The sequence below is a fragment of the Egretta garzetta genome, unplaced genomic scaffold (assembly GCF_000687185.1).
Source record: "Egretta garzetta isolate BGI_Z169 unplaced genomic scaffold, ASM68718v1 scaffold534, whole genome shotgun sequence".
In the NCBI taxonomy this organism is placed as follows: Eukaryota; Metazoa; Chordata; class Aves; order Pelecaniformes; family Ardeidae; genus Egretta; species Egretta garzetta.
Window position 1 is genome coordinate 746631 of NW_009259534.1, and position 16293 is coordinate 762923.

Below are 16293 nucleotides of genomic sequence, written 5' to 3' on the forward strand. Positions count from 1 at the left end.
TTGACTACTTTCTCTAGCATTTTAAGACTCCATTTCTTAAACCATGGAAAACTTTAATTTTCTTTAGGTATTTATGAAAGCCAATAGAATCGTATTTTTGTGGGGTTTTCTGTTGGTTTTGTTTGTTTGTTTTTTTAAAGCTGGACACAGCCTTATAAAGTAAAATTCCATCCAGGTATCTACAGTTTCCCAACACAATTATTGTACCTCCAGCTTAAGTCTCCATTTCCAACTCTTAAAATGCATACACACAGTTCAACTATAAGGATTTTTCTTTTTCCTTAGTGACATCACTGTTTCCTACTCAAATCTTTCTGTCATAGCTACATTTTTGGTATCAAGGACCAATTTAAGGAAGAATTTTTGATCAGTTTAAGCAGCACAGTTCTTTTATGAAGGTTGTGCTAGTACAGATGTTGAAAAGTAGTTAGCATTGGTCCTGTACTATGTCTCATTTGCACCCATGAAGTATTCCTCCTCACTACTCTCCCAATCCATAAAAAGGCTTCCTAGTAAACCTGTTAACACTTTTCATACTCACAGGTTACTACTTTTTTTTCCATTGGCACTGTCTGAAGGAGCTATGAATTCCCATGTCAACACCCTGGACACAGCCTTAGATACCGGCTTGCTGTTAACTGTCCGAAGGCTCCACAAACGGCTGTGGTTAGATCTCAGTATATCGCTGCTCAAACCCTCCCTTTTAAATTGGTATTACCTTGACACCTCATCCATCTCAAAAGAGCAGTCCAGAAAAGTTCTCTTCCCCAACACAGCCAGGGATGCTTTTTAAATGAAAATCTCATTTCATGGCACAATCTGTTGACTTAATTATTACAATCAGTTATAGTGGCAGTGCTTTGTATTGAAGCAGTTTTATTGAAAAGATTGATTTTTTTCATAAATAAAAAAGGATATATTTTAAACTTTTTCCACACATGAACATAAAAACTCTGAAAGCTTTTAGAAATGAAAATTAACTATATAAAAATTAGGGTATCAATGTTAAATACTTAAATTTTTGTTCCTACTAACTGAAATACATTTATATCTATCAGTATAAAAATCTTCATAATAACGGGTAATACAACATGAATATTTCCTTTAACTGAACGTATTCACATTTTCAATACATAGCTATTTCCAGCAAGTCTCATCAGTCTATGCCTTTCTCTTTCGAGGAGTCCCATTAAATTCTGAAGGGTGTATTTGCAGTGGTTGCTGTTGTTGCTGCTTCTTTGCGGGAGAGTAGAGCCATTCTTCTGAGCTAAACAAAAACATAGCACAGCAGCTTATAAACCAAGCCTGTTTTTCTATATATATAAAAATAAAGACATATGTTATATATATATTTGATACAATTGGTGCAAAAGCACAGAGCTCCCACTAGCATAAATATTATAAACCCCGTATTTGTGCACAGCTTCTTATTCTTGTAATTATTTTGTTAAAATTAGGAATAGCATCAGCCTAGTACTAGATAAATACATAACCACTCAAGTTCTCTACATGTGGATAAAAAATTAAAATAATAACAAATATAAATAATAGAGACATAGTAATACAGTAAAAACTCATTCTGAGTTTTACAGAACACAACTGAGTAAGATTTAAATAATCTAAAAAATAAGACCACAGTTCAGCAACAACAATGATGCAATCATGAGGAGAAACATGAGAAATGGAAAATCAGTTCCATGTCATTTTAAAAATACAGACTTACGATTTCTCTGGTGGTTTTTTTTTTGGTTATTTTTTTTTGGTTGTTTGTTTGTGTGTGTGTGTGTACAAATGTTCATTAGCCACAGAGGTAATGTAGAAGCAGATACACAGGTAAAGACATAACAGAGTTAAATAATTTACCACCAGCTCACCTCAGACAGTTACTTAGAAATTATGTAAGCATGATTCTTTCTCTGTTCATCTGCCCAGTATTTGACATTGAACCTTAAAAGAGTTTACAGACAAAGCCATCTCAAGTATTTCTGGGGTATAACAGAGTTGAATATACCAGAAAATACAGGGAATGTGAATGCACAAAGATGCCAATCAATCAGTTCATAAACAGAAACACAATTAGAATTAGCAAGCAAATCTTTATATCAAGCTTAAATAACAGCAGAAACTTCAAAGAAAATAAAAGTTACCTTGAAAATCAGCCTTACGCAAACTCTACTCATTGTTGGTTAATGTATACAAATAAGAACTAAAAAAAAAAAATATCTCCCATGAAAAAACCAAACTAGTTTTTGCTTTGAATTCAGGATATGGGAAAACAATGACTAGATGCAGAATAGACTTACCTATACAATTTTTTTACTGTTTCTCTTCGCATTCTTTTGGGGGGAATGGGGGTGTCAGACATATCTAACATTATAGGCTGAAGTAGTGATTCAGTGACTTTATCTGATGGAGTCATACCTATGAAAAAGTTGCAAGCACAAATTTTAAAAAAATATTAATCCTATTGGTTATAAATGTGTCCTGTAACACTGGTGTTAAACCTTTAAAGTAAGGCTCCAATTTAGACATGCCATAAATTTTGTAGTTAACCTTATGTCTGAAACTAAATTAAAAGATGACAGGTAAAAACATTCGCTTTATTTATAGTTGTCACAGAGTATATATTGGTGTTCTAAATATATTTTGAAATATCATAAATTATTTGATATTGACATGAAAAACATTTCTAACTACAAAATACTATCCTTGCAGAATTAGGGATGTTTCTTTTTGTAGTACAATGTTTTGATTGTGTTTCCTTAGCAAAAGCAATTCAGCTCTTTACTACGCAGTCATTTCAAAAAGAATGTCAATGTTCTCTACGACTGGGCCAGCCAGACTAACAGTTATATAATCTCATATTAGTGAGATCATAGTTTCATGTTCACAAGACACTAACTGACCACATTTTTATTGTCTGAACACATTGCAGGGCAGTGCTGGTCTAGGCAATATCCACAGTATCACACTACGTACAGATTTTAACAGTCTTCCTTCATAGTTGAACTTGTTAGTTTGTAAGAGTAGAATATGTCTGGGATGAACTTATAAGTTCTCCTCCTTTAGGACAAAAAATAGAATACAATAACCTACCCAATTTTTGTTCTATTAGCTTGAGACTTTTCTCTTGTTCGGCAAGTTCCTGTTTTTTCTTCAGCGCTTCTGGAGTGTTAAGTGACTGCAAATGTAAATCAAGGTCCTTATTCACGTTATCAAGTTTCACCACTGCTGCACGGTACTGCTGAAGAAGATCTAATTGAAGAATAAAATAATAAAACACAAAACAGTAAATATGTAGTCATTTTGAGTTAGAAGGCTACCCAACACAATCCAGACAACGTATAAGATTCACAAGAACACATACCTTTCAAAAAGCACTACTTAAAAAAACGCACCCAAACTTACAGTGGACCAGTGGCTGTTCTTAAAATAACTCTAAAGACAGACTGATTTCTCCTTTCTTTTTGAGCCTGTATCTTAGATCACAGTAAAGTACCAGCAAACTGTGAAAATGATGTGGCAAACAGGTATTTCTTTACACATCTTGTTGCTTGTGTGCTCCAAACTGAGTTACCTACTTTTGATGCCACTGAATGTGCTTGTCGTATGTTTTACTTTTAGTGCTACAAAGCTGAAGCTTGTATTACTGACTTGAATTCTAGTCCACCTTGTGGAACAAGAGAATACAGCTGAGTTTCATTTTGTCCCACCTATGGAAATTTAAACAAGGAGACAGCAACAGACTCCGGTAGATATTTTGCTCATAAACTTTGTTCCTCTTTTAACACGAGACAAAGAATTTTTCTTTGTCCAGGCATTGAATAAATATGTCAAGTATTAAAGAAAGGGTTCAAGCACGTTAACCCAGGCTTGTTCATTTTACTTTGTAGTGAATACGAGGGAGTTCGCACAAAGCTTAACAGAACGCTAAATTACCTTACATTTACCACAGGGTGAAAGCATTCACATAGATAGTTACTGCAGACTGACAAAAGGCACTGTAAATTCTTAGTAGAGTTTATCTTAGAAGTGCCTTGTCAGTGTAATCACAGTTTAAGTAACTATCCTTTTATGCTACAAGCATAGAAGAGGAGCAAGTCACAACTAATGTTAAGGCTGAAATTCAGTTCAAAACAAGTCTTGTGTAATGGAGTGCTGTCCTTTATATGGAATTTCACTATTATTTTCCTCTAAATGTCTAGTAACTATCCAAGTGAAATTAAAACACACCCTTTTCTTCTACCATAATTGTTCCTGTATTAAATTATAGACAATTCCAATTTAATTCACATTGGGTAATAATTGAATTCAACAATTGCAAATGAGTTGACAGGCAAATATAAAGTGTGCTTAACCCAGTGTATTTCAGTCTGTAGCTGAAATGCTTGCTATGTTTTTTTCACATGTAATATATTTTTATATGTATTTTTATATTTTACTATAATTTATACTTTAATATATTTTTCTATTTATGAAATGCCTAGGAAAGATATTTTTAGTCTTCTTCTCCCTCAACTGTTCAATGTTAAGTAGTTTGCTTATATAGAAGGCTACTTCAATAGGTACATGCGTTCTCTCTCGTTCTCCTCCCACCCCTCCCCATTGCACATTTCTAGAAATACTGTCATGGAAAAACTTCGTATCCTTTCTTTTGAAAATGAAGTATTTAAGAACAACCTTATTTGTGAATAAGACTTTTCAATGTTCTACAAATCAATCAGGTCAGCTGTTACATGTTGAAGCTGCCATCTTTTAACTTCATTTCTAACCTTTATTCTTTGGAAGACTCCCAGCACATAATGCAGTGTAAGTGATCCCACAGGAAGTACAAGGTACCTTCTTGTTAGGGAAATAATGTAAATGTTGTTGTGCGTGACTCTGATGAGAACAGGAATTTCTGCTTCACAGAGCTTACTTGCACAGTAAGAACCTCTAAATTGATGTATAGTGTTTCCAGAGAAAGACTTCTGTTTTTTAAGGATGCTGGAATTTATCAGCTCAAGCTTCTCACACCTGCTGTTTGAATGATTATCACTGTTTATACTCTTTCTTTAATATGACTAAGAAAAAGGAGGAATATCTAATGTTTATTATATTTTCTTACAGGAAATTTAAAAGCTGTAAGCTTTTAAGAAAAAGGAAATTCATAAACAGGACATTGTACAGGTCATATGTCTTAAAATAACTTTATGCTAAATTGAAGTTTTCCTTTTTATATCATATAAGAGAATAACAAACATAGGTAAGCAATTAATTTTGGAAGTTCTGTGTTTTCATGACTTCATTAACCCACCTATCTGTCCAGAGAAAGTAGAGTAAAGTTTTGGCATGGGTGCTCCAAATACCATTCCTCTGAGTTTGTCCATTGGAGGAGCTTTATTCTGAAGACCTCCAAATTTTCCATTGCTGCGAATCCTGTCTCCTTCCCTAGTCAGCAAAGTAGGGCAATGTGTAATTTTTACAACCTACACAGGTATAAAAAGCAATACTAAATTAGTAACTCCATGGGAGAAAAATAAAATAAAATAAAAAAAAAATAATCTAAGTTTTCAGCAATGCTGCTGTGAAGCTTTGCGTCTTTCAACTACGATGCAGACTGTTTTCTAATGAGATGCATTTTATGAAATTATATTTCATTACTTTTGCTTTCAAGTAATAGAATGCATGTATTAAAATTAAACAGTACTGTTGATAATGATGACGCCTAGATTTTTCAGGGTTTTTTGGGTCCTCAGATTTTAACAGAACTCTGGAAAAAGAGGATACTGGAGAACTGGGAAAAAGCTAATTATCAACATATACTATGAAGTAATGGCAATAAACAATAGTATTGATAAAAAATGTGAGCACTTATTCAATTATTTGATGAAGATGGCTTTTTTTTTTCAAATGCACAAGATTTAAAGCATCTAAATTCCAAGGGGTTTATTTCTTATAACACATTCAATAAAACTTCCATATAGTTATTGAAATTTACCCATGGTGGGTGACTGAAACAAATGGGGTGACAGACTGACCAAGCAAAATGACCCAGCCTCATTTTGAGAAATGACCACATATACTTTAAACTCCTTTTCCTGAACAGACACAGATGGTTGGTCTCCTGACACCGATTTAACAGAGATCTGACTCTGTCTCTTCTGTTTGATTTTGCAGTAAAAAATACATACGTGCTAGCTATTTGTTCACTTGATGAACAGTGAGATGGTTGTAAAACATGATGAAAATTAAAATATTAATGTGAATCATTGTTTTTGACTATATCCATATTTCCAAGACACCCTTTGGAAACATTCAGGGCAGTCCTTGCTCCCAGGTTACCAGCTAGTGGTAGCCAATAAAAAGGGAATGCAATAACAGAGTAGAATTGCTGGTCAGGCCCAGAGCAGAAAGTCCACGTTGTGCTAACTGTGAAAGAACAAAACAGGCAACCAATTTTAGATGCCACCAGAGGTTCCTTGTTACTTATGGTTCTCTTAAGAACAACCCTGCAGTACAACTTCTTATACTTCTGGAGAGGAAAAAAATTAAGACTATCGAGCCCCAAGAGCTTAATGTTTAATTAGTACAGTTCTACATTCTTATGCTCAATCATTATTTCAATTTTAGCATATTCATAAGCTGAAACAGAAAGCGCCCAGTGTCAGGACTCCTTCAGACACTCCTGCCTACTAAAATGTGTCCCATTAAACTAAATAAAATGGTTCAGAAGAAGGTCTAGGAAGTTTCACATCAAGATTTTGGTGATTTTAGCGGATCTGAAATTTCATCATGTGCCTCAGACTCCTGTGTTTTATTACACATACAGGTACTAGGAAAGTACTGAAGAATTTGCATTTAGCACTAACAGCAAGACTAAAAATGTGGTCCCATGCTTCATGGCAACATTCACATAATGGAATTTTTTGAATGGAGGTGATTTTGTCAGTGCCAATAATAAAGATTTCATTCACTGTTAACTGAATTGAGACTTACAGACAGTAAACACACTTACAGCTAATGCAGCAATAAACTTAGCAATTATTCTAAGTTTGGAATGTATTAAATATGTAGCTATGTAATATATTTGTTTTAAAAAATATCAAGAATAATTGAAACATACCTCTTTTCTGTAATGGTTGGCAGCATCCAAGTTATCTATAATGATAGTGTCACCCAAGAGCATCCCAAACACTGAAAAATGTAATTTTTTGAACCATGAAATTTCTCTGCAACAAAATAACCTGAGTTTTGAAAAATCAATTCTGAGGCATCAGTATTACAGCTTTTCAGTCAAGCGCAAGGGAAATAGCAGGTACATGATTTTTTTTTCAATGTAATTTTATTCGGAGATTGAGATAAATATGCAATCTTCTGTTTTCATCAAAAAATTAATGAAGAAAAAATTTAGTATGTTTAATTGCCTTATAGCGTAACTATTTTCCACCGAAGTACTCTCTTGATATCTTACATTTACATTTATGAAGAAACACATAATAAAATCCCAAGTTTTAGGAAATTACATAAATGAGAATTTAAGTCCTCCTTGAATGGTTTTCTTGGTTTCTTAATTTGTTTCTTAATATTCAATTGATTATCAAAGAAAAAAAAATTCCCAGGCTAATGATCCAACTGATTTTAAGACTTTTCTTCTGCCAATAAAAGACTGTTTTATGCAAAGTCTAACTTGATGTAGCCTTGCATGAGGTATGCCAAGCAATGCGGCTTTTAAACTCCCCCAGAAAAGTAATAGCCTATCTGCTAATGAGGGACACAAAGAAGAATTTATGGTTAAAGTCTCTGACAATATCTAACTTTCTGAAAATAAACTGGACTAAAAATTATTTTTTATTAACAGTAGAGAGGAATATTTCAATACTGGGAAGTTGTGAAGTAAAATGAAAAACATTGAACTAATTACAGATTCCAACTCTCAATATAAAGAAGTTGGTCTACTTAATTTAAGGAGTGTAGGAAAAGGTAGGAACTGCTACATTAGAAAAAGCAAGAGAATGATGGTTCCCTGAACTGAAATCTACATAAAAATTGAAAGCTTATTTTTACTATAACTATTTAAGTATAACATATATAGCCATGTAGTTTGGTCTGAGTGTACATAAATGTATGCATTACACATTTTTGAGAGGAATAGGACTGGAAAAACAGCCTAACAAAAGCACTACCTACTGCAATATGAAAATATAAAACTAATATCATGATTGTCAGTTTCTGCTTACATGAGCCTGGGAATAAGATAATGCTGCACTAATTTAAAGAAGAAAAAACCTCCAGTATATAGAGTAGAGAAAATAAAAATAAGACAACAAGCAGAAAACAGTGGTCATTGCTGAAATTTTCACAACTGTTGTTTGCAAATACTTAATGCTAATGTCATCCTCTTTTTGCCAGCAGACCTCACGAGGAATGTACACCAGTATTTGCAAATGTCTCAGTGAAGATTACTGAACGGGTTATGATTTGTGATGTTTCTGTATTTCATTTATTAAAAAGAAAAGTTACGAACAATTTATTTTGTATCATTTACCTGTTTGACAATGCTCTACATTATCTGGAAATGTTAACAGATCTCTGGCAAATACAGGATTTCCAATAGGTCTGAAGAAGATTTTTCCATTTCTTAAGTGAGGTAAAGGCCTGGTCAAAGAGAGGCAAGAATGAGAGAGAAGAGGAGAAAAAGTAGTTTGTCATTATTTCATTATTGCTTCTGATAATCTAGTCAGAAATCTCAAACTGAATTGAATGTATCTTAACACTTCTACATTAGGTGCCAAATGATCCCAACATTATCTGAAATGTCAGTTATATTAAAGATTCTTTGGTGAAACACTAATTTGTACTGACACATATGCAACAAATTCATGACTAATTTTACAGACAAGTTTTAATACACTATTTTATAAAAACGGAGAGTTTGGACCTTATAAATACATTTGCACATCAGACCTTTTCTAAAAGGCATTCTTTATGATAATAGCAGCCATCTTCATAAGAAAATTATTTTCAGGCACAAAATTATTATATTTTCCTTTATCTTCCAGGAAATCAAAACAACAGGATGAATTTCTACAGATTATTTTAGGGAATGTACTCTGGAATTGAATTTTTTAAAAGGTTAGAATTTTATCGGAAGCACTAAAATGATTAAAAAAAAGTTCCTTTTCTAGAAAACATGTAGAAATGATGAAGAAAATGGCAGATTGTCTTTTTAAGAGAAACACCTTATTAAATAAAGAACAATGTGCTGTTAAAGATATAAACCTAGGATTTCAGCTAACATTTCAAGGGACATTACTGTTGCTAAAATTATGAAGCCAGTAGTTTTATACTTCGAATCTCTAATAGGAGTCAAGTTCAAAAAACAAAATTAGACAAAAAAAAAAATTGAAGTAGTATGTAATACAAATACAGAAGTTTCATTGTTTTTTCTCTACCTGTTCCAATCAGGGAGTGTCTTCTTGTAAATAGAATCAAGGGGTAGCACTTGTTGTCGACCTTGAGTTTCATCAAAAATAGAACGAGCAGCTTCAGTAGTCAGTGTGACTACACAGTCCATGTCGCTTGCCAAATGCCAAGAGATAACTTTTGCTGCTTCATTATCTTCAATTTGTGCTAAATGTGCAATCTGTACCACAGAAGTTAGAACAGTCAAAACAGAAGCCGAGGCCACCTCCCTTTTTCATACTAATCACAATCAACCTGAAACGTCAATCAAACATTTAATTCCCCTGTTGACAGCTCTGTTAGAAGGGCTGGTCCTCTGATTGGTTGAGAATGCCATCTTCTTTTTAATACTCCTCAAAAATTACTTGCATATTCGGTTGGCTAATTTTTCATCAATACCACTTCCTGGAAACAACAAAACTCATTTGAAGGTGCTCTGAGAGAAAACTCACCTTGCCTAAAATATCCTGGTTGCCTTTTGGATAGTTTGGAAGGGTACATGTTCGCCTTGGCTGTTTCATTACTCCTTCTTGATCCAACATCTTTTGTTTTATAAGAGAATCCACATACTGAAGCTGAGAATTAAAATTTAAAGTTAGCAAGCATATATCATTGGGCCAAGCTGCAGAAGTAATCACTTTACCTGTTGTCAATTAAGTTCCTAACAAAAACCATTCAATAATCTGAAACAGACTCTTAATATATAGGGGACCACTGCATATAATCTCAGCGGAGAGGAAAAGGAGGCACATGGCAACTGTGACTATGAACTTTTTTATTGCTACTTTTTTTTAAAGACTTTCAGGGACCTTTTGGTGAAGAGCTACCAGAGCTTGATTAAAGCCAAAACTGAAGAAGTTTAAATCAGTAGGAAAAGGCAATCACAAATATACAAAAAGAAACCATTTTAGAAGGGGACTATGTCCATGCCTGAAAAATTTAGCCTGCTGGGGGAACTTGGGTATCATGATTGCACAATGTGTATAATTTGATTTTACTGATTTGTGATTAATGACTGTAACACTTGTTTCTATTTGATCTAACAATAACTGATAGTTTACATGTTGTTTTCCAAAGTGTTAGTAGTTTGAAAATTTTCTTTAAAAAGTTTCTTTAAAATTTAATTGGATCTTTATGGGAAATCAGCAAAGGGGTACATTGCCCTGATGCCCTGATTACTTTTACATCAACTTTGGCAATAACATACAAAATTCACTAATTCTCTGAAAAGAAGTGTTTTTCTTTGGTCTACTTATGCCAGAATACATCCAGTGTATATTGATCAGCCTGCAAAAATCAATAGTTAAAACTAGCAGTACCAGTAACACAACTGGGAACCTTAGTAGAAAGGCAAAACCAAGATCAGGATGTAAAAGAGAAGCTCTTATTATTTCCACAGAAGTTTCTTTAAAAGATAGTCACACTAGCAGAATAGTTAAAAGAGTTTGGCATTGATCCACAGATTTTCCTCGCAGAAGTTTCTTTAAGAGATAGTCACACTAGCAGAATAGTTAAAAAAAAAAAAAAAAAAAAAAAAAAAAGAGTTTGGCATTGATCCACAGATTTTCCTCATGGTTTAAGTTTTCAGGGTTTCAGTAACAGGTGCTTGTGTATATACCAGTGTGATTCAATAATGTTATATAATGATATCAATTTCATATTAAGATTATTTTTAAGATTTTATGGAGCTTAGTAAGAAATAAGCCATACTGTGTGTGTCTGTGGTAATTCAATCTGGTGTTTTTTCAGTTCGTTCTTCAGCTGAGTTTCTCTTGTTTCAGCTTCTTTAACCTGACCTGAAACCAATAAAATCAGAGTAAGGAAATATGAGAAAGCAACAGAACATTTCTTACAGAATTTCTTACAACTTTTCAGAATTATGCCACCCACAGCTGATAGTATTTACTTCTCAATTTTGGCACAGAAAATCACGATTTGTCCACAAAGATCCTGTGATTTGTTCAGCTTCTAAGCAATTTCACCAGCTCCCATCTCCTTCAGCTTCTAGAAGCAATGGGGGCAAGTCCTTAAATCAGTCTGAGAATGTAAGCTCTTTCTTCTTTTCACCCTCAATTATCTTTCCAAATGGTTCTGCAACAGGCAAAATGGCAAGAGGGAAGGGAAGAGTGGTAGCTGGCACTATCCTCTCTTGCCTCTTATATGGGACACAACTTTCTGGACACTATTTCTTCAACTCTCATATCTGAACTGAAGCAATTTTGAAAACAAATGAGTAAATGGGTGAGTTGCTTCCCACTCTATTCAAACAGGTTTATATTTGGAAACTTTATTTAAGCATAAAGTATAATGTTGTGCTCTAACTTACTCTCTAGAGATGTACAAAAATCTGCAAATATGAAGTAAAGCTTTTCGTCTTTCACACTGGAATTCAGAAATTTGCAACCATAATGGAAACACACAGTAAGCACAGCCCTGTACTAAAATTACAAGAAATAGCAGCATCTTCTAATTCCAGCATGCTTTATTTGCATTTAGTGATTACTTCTAATATAAATTCAAAATGCATCTATTACAACAAATCTTCTGATCAACAGACAGGATGATTCAAACAAAAAACATAATGGAAAGAAAATGTTTCCTTCATCTCTCCCATTCCCATAAACAGCTGCCCTCACACTTCTCTGCTGTTTAACAGACTTTATAAAGGATTATATTTGCTGAAGAACATGGATATAAACAATGAATAGCTGCATAATACTTTCAAATAACGTATCTAAGGTCAAATGTGGGGGGAAAAAAGTAACTTTTTGAAAATATAAGACTAACTTTTTGAAAGAGGATTATCTATAATTCATTCCCTAAAGTAGTTTTTAGGCAACCACTGAATTTCCAGATGGATATCAGTCACATATCCATTGCAAAGACGGGAGTGCAAGGCAGTCATGAAAAAAGAATCAGTCCACCAACCTCAATGGTTTATTTCTCCTTTTGACAGTTCTGACATAAGACATTATAGCTCAATTCAAGACCCTTTATAGGTAGGTCCATCCAAGTAACTAGACGCTTCCCTGCTAATGCAAAGATACACTCCTCTCCACTCCCCTCTAATTACTCTATCTCATGATTTCAGTACCGATTTTTCTCCCCCTCTCTAGATTCTCAAAATTATTAAAGGAAAAAAGTTTAATTTCCAGGAAATGTATTTATATATTTGACTGAACTTACATTTTATTTCAGTTACAAGCTGATTAGTAGTATCGAACCAACTTCTGTAAACACCTATGGATTGAGATAACTGGTCTCTCTCCCTTGTAAGTGTTGCCATCTGTTGCTGCTTCTTGAAATCTACAGAAATAAATATATATATATTTAGCAGAAAATACAGTAACATACTTCCTTGGTTTAAACATCACCAAATTCTATTAAGCTATTACACAGTTCTGAAGAGGTATTAGAACCAACTATTTTTAGGTCCATAAGGAAAAGCAAGCATTTTAGAGTAATTGAAACATACCATTGTAAAACATAAATGACAGACGGTATGGTTCCAAAGGTTTTTTCAAAGCTGGCAGATCTGGCTCAAATACAAGAATATATTCAGTGCTATCTCTTCCAGGACTGTTTTCAGCCAGCACTAGATTCTAATAAAACAAACAAACATACATACATATGTAAGTTTATGTTCACACTTGAGGTAATACACAAAATAAAATAAACATTCTTCAAATACTAAATCTTAGAAAGTTACCTAACACATGATGTCTATGCAACATTACTACAGTTTTAAGTATTGGCTTGGAAATGCCTTTTATACCTAATAAAAAGAAGAAAAATACAGAGATTTATCAATAACTTTTATTATTTAAGAATTAAGATTGCCATTTTACCTGTTTAAATAGTCTTATTATTTTTGGCCATATATTTTGTTTGAGACGTGCTCAGAAAAAAATATCTGCACTGTCCCATAAGCAAGATTTCCTTGGATGTACTTCATCCAGCATGTGAATAAACGCAAACGGATAATTAAAAAGAAATAGCCAATGCATAAACACACAGAAAGAAAAACAAAGTATTCCCAGTGCTGAGTTAAAGTTACTGCTGTTACCATGGAAGTAGACAGCAGCTCCCAAATGGATGAACTACATATATCCAAACACTAACATGAACATCCGATTTCATATAAATTCTTTATTGAAACTAAATCCTTTGCCTTTCTTTACAAACACAGGAAATATTATAAAACCATAAAGAATGGTAGACAGAAATAAAATTAGTATAGGTAATATCTAAATGTGCTGTTACTTTGGGAAAGGTATCATGCATAAAATGAATAATGCTTATAATAAAACTCATACTGTTTCCACCTTTAACATGTAGAAATTGCTACTCAACTGGCCAAATCAAGAGAGAGGTGGTTGCAGCCTAAAAGAAGAGATAGATATATAACCTTCAAAGATAGTCTTCATGGCTTTCAAAAATATTGCAGCTACATATTTAATCAGGAGAAGTCTGTAGTGGAAATATCTTTTCCTTAGAAAATTTACACCAATAAAAATCTAAACATTTTCCTTCATTAAACAAGTTTAGTATTCCTGCACCTCAGTGTAAGGGTAACATGTCAGATTATCAGCTTCATTGCTCTGATGCTAATTGCACGTTTATATTTATAAACAAGATGGAACAATTTGAAGATATTTGAAAAAACAAACAAACAAAAGAACATTAATGTTTCCCCTCCCCATTACTAGTTATATGAAAAGTACATTGCATCACAACAAACAAATCCTTTCCACATGAGTTTTGTGAGCTGTCTGAAGTCAGAGAACTCAGTATAAACTAGACAACTGAAAAAATTGCCTGAAGAGGGGAAGAGATATGGGATTCACCGAAATGGAATTGTTCCCAATAGAATACTAGGGAACACAAGTTACTGTCAAAAGCAGTAGGATCTCATCAGATCACAGTAATGAGGAAGCAGAAGAACACAAATGCGATCCCCCAAACAAACCAGGAATATGTAAGTAGAAAGAAAAAGCATCTGCTTACCAAAAAAAAAAAAAATCCAACACAAACCAAACAAAAAAAACCTCCAAACATGCCCCCTCCATTATATACGTCATTAGCTTAGTCACTGAAGCAAGACTGGAGTATATAGGTCACAAAGGCTCAACAACAGGTTACTACTACATGGAGACAAAAAAAAGTGTTACTTCTGCATTGTAAGTAGTCTGAGAAATTATCCAGTAATTTTACCTGAACTGTCAGAGTCCACCCTATGGGGTTACTCCCCGCAACAGTAAGAAGTTTTAAACATCTACTGAAATTTCTGCCACAGGTGTAAATGCAAGATTTGTGGAGAAAAGCGCTATTTTATTGGACAAGTGGTTATAGCTGACCCCTTAGCTATACTTTTGCACTTTCTCCCCATCCCACCTGCCCGAGAAAAATGTGTTCACAAACCAATTAATTTATTACTCCTGAAACATGGTTGGGGAACAAGAGTACACCATAAATCAATCAGTATAATAATGCTATCTGATACCACTATTCAGTCCATGCATTTTATTTTTCTAGCTTGTTTTTCATACATATTTTGTCACTTTTCCTTATGGATCAGAGTAGACCAGAGTTTGACAATTTTGTTCAGCGAAAAGTGTTTGCCCATGTTAATTGGATGTTTCTGTCCCTGACTGCTTTTGACAGAGAATTATTTATCCTGTGTCATTAAGTTTCATCTATGTAGTTCCATAAAAGCAGCTGATGTACTGAGTAAAATGTATTATGAAGTATGTGTGTAGGATCTGTAGATTTTAGTGATTCTACTAGGGTTTTATTATGGTGATTTCCAAGAGGTACTGGGAGATTTTGTATTTGTTGCTAAGGCAGTGTCTGCCTTGACCTGGCACACACTGATGCTTGTCTGTTGGGAAGCTGCTTCCAATGAACGAGTTAGAAAAGGTGGCCAAGAAAATGTCCTTAAAAATTTGGATCTTCCTTCATTACACCTTCTAATTTTTGAAGTTTTCCATCGATTTCAGGCTAGTAAAATATGTGTCAAACAGAGGAACCAAATTAAGTAGGGGTATACTTTTGCTCTGCAATTCTTATATGATACTTCAGCAACTTAAAAAAAAATTATCTGTATTTATATTTATTTCACCACGTAAATAGTCCTATTGACTGAAGTTCTCTTTAGGCTTTTAAGAGAGATATTGTCACCATTCCACTCAGAACAAATGTGTGGCTCTACACTCAGCTATTTTATTTTTTTTTTGTTATGTTTTGAACAGTTTCTAGTTTTGTGCACGTGCATGTTTTAACTTGTGTCTTGTCTCTTTTACATTATACTTTGTAACAACTGTTATAAATGGAACTCATAGGTTTTAAAAATCCAATCTGTATTTGTTGAAGAAAAAGTGACTGTGATGATGCGACTACAATATGCAGTACTTTCAGAGGTATGCATGATGCTACAGCCAGAGATCCAAACTGAAATAAGGCAAACATTTTTAACAGTCAAGAGCATTAATGACTGAGATAAAGCATAAAGAGAAGTGGCAGTTTTATCTCTTATTCTTCAAATAACGATAGGATGCCTTTCTGCAAAGTATATATAAGCTCAGTTAGCCTGACAAAATGTAAAGAGAACCTGGTAACATTTAATTACATATATATGAAGAGGTCAGACCGAATGATCTTAAGATATTACAGACAGATAGTATTAGAAATAAATATGTAAAATACCACTAAAATTAATGGTTTAGCTACAAATTGGTGAAGTTGCCCAGTGAGGTAGTGGAGGCCCCATTCCTGGAAACTTTCAAGGACAGGTTGGACGGGGCTCTGAGCAACCTGATCTAGTTAGCGGTGTCCCTGCTCACTGCAGGG

The 16293-nt window shown here is 33.8% G+C and overlaps 1 protein-coding gene across 7 annotated transcripts in view; it reads right to left on the bottom strand.

Annotated features, from left to right (window-relative positions):
• Positions 1 to 655: 655 nt before the first annotated feature.
• SMCHD1 (structural maintenance of chromosomes flexible hinge domain containing 1) overlaps positions 656 to 16293 on the bottom strand; it is an 87343-nt gene continuing 71705 nt past the window's right edge. For 3 of the 7 annotated variants that reach the window (XM_035893194.1, XM_035893196.1, XM_035893197.1), the window contains 11 exons: positions 12920 to 13046; positions 12631 to 12750; positions 11155 to 11240; positions 9897 to 10019; positions 9435 to 9625; positions 8528 to 8637; positions 7106 to 7176; positions 5297 to 5468; positions 3097 to 3255; positions 2304 to 2421; positions 656 to 1267 (listed from right to left, as the gene is read on the bottom strand). In XM_035893194.1, the coding sequence (XP_035749087.1) occupies positions 1162 to 1267; positions 2304 to 2421; positions 3097 to 3255; positions 5297 to 5468; positions 7106 to 7176; positions 8528 to 8637; positions 9435 to 9625; positions 9897 to 10019; positions 11155 to 11240; positions 12631 to 12750; positions 12920 to 13046 (1383 nt within the window). In that variant the 3' untranslated portion in view covers positions 656 to 1161. Of the gene's footprint in view, positions 1268 to 1779; positions 2207 to 2303; positions 2422 to 3096; positions 3256 to 5296; positions 5469 to 5490; positions 6412 to 7105; positions 7177 to 8527; positions 8638 to 9434; positions 9626 to 9896; positions 10020 to 11154; positions 11241 to 12630; positions 12751 to 12919; positions 13047 to 16293 lie in introns of those variants that run through there. The other 4 variants (XM_009637643.2, XM_035893192.1, XM_035893193.1 and 1 more) reach the window with 3 other exon arrangements.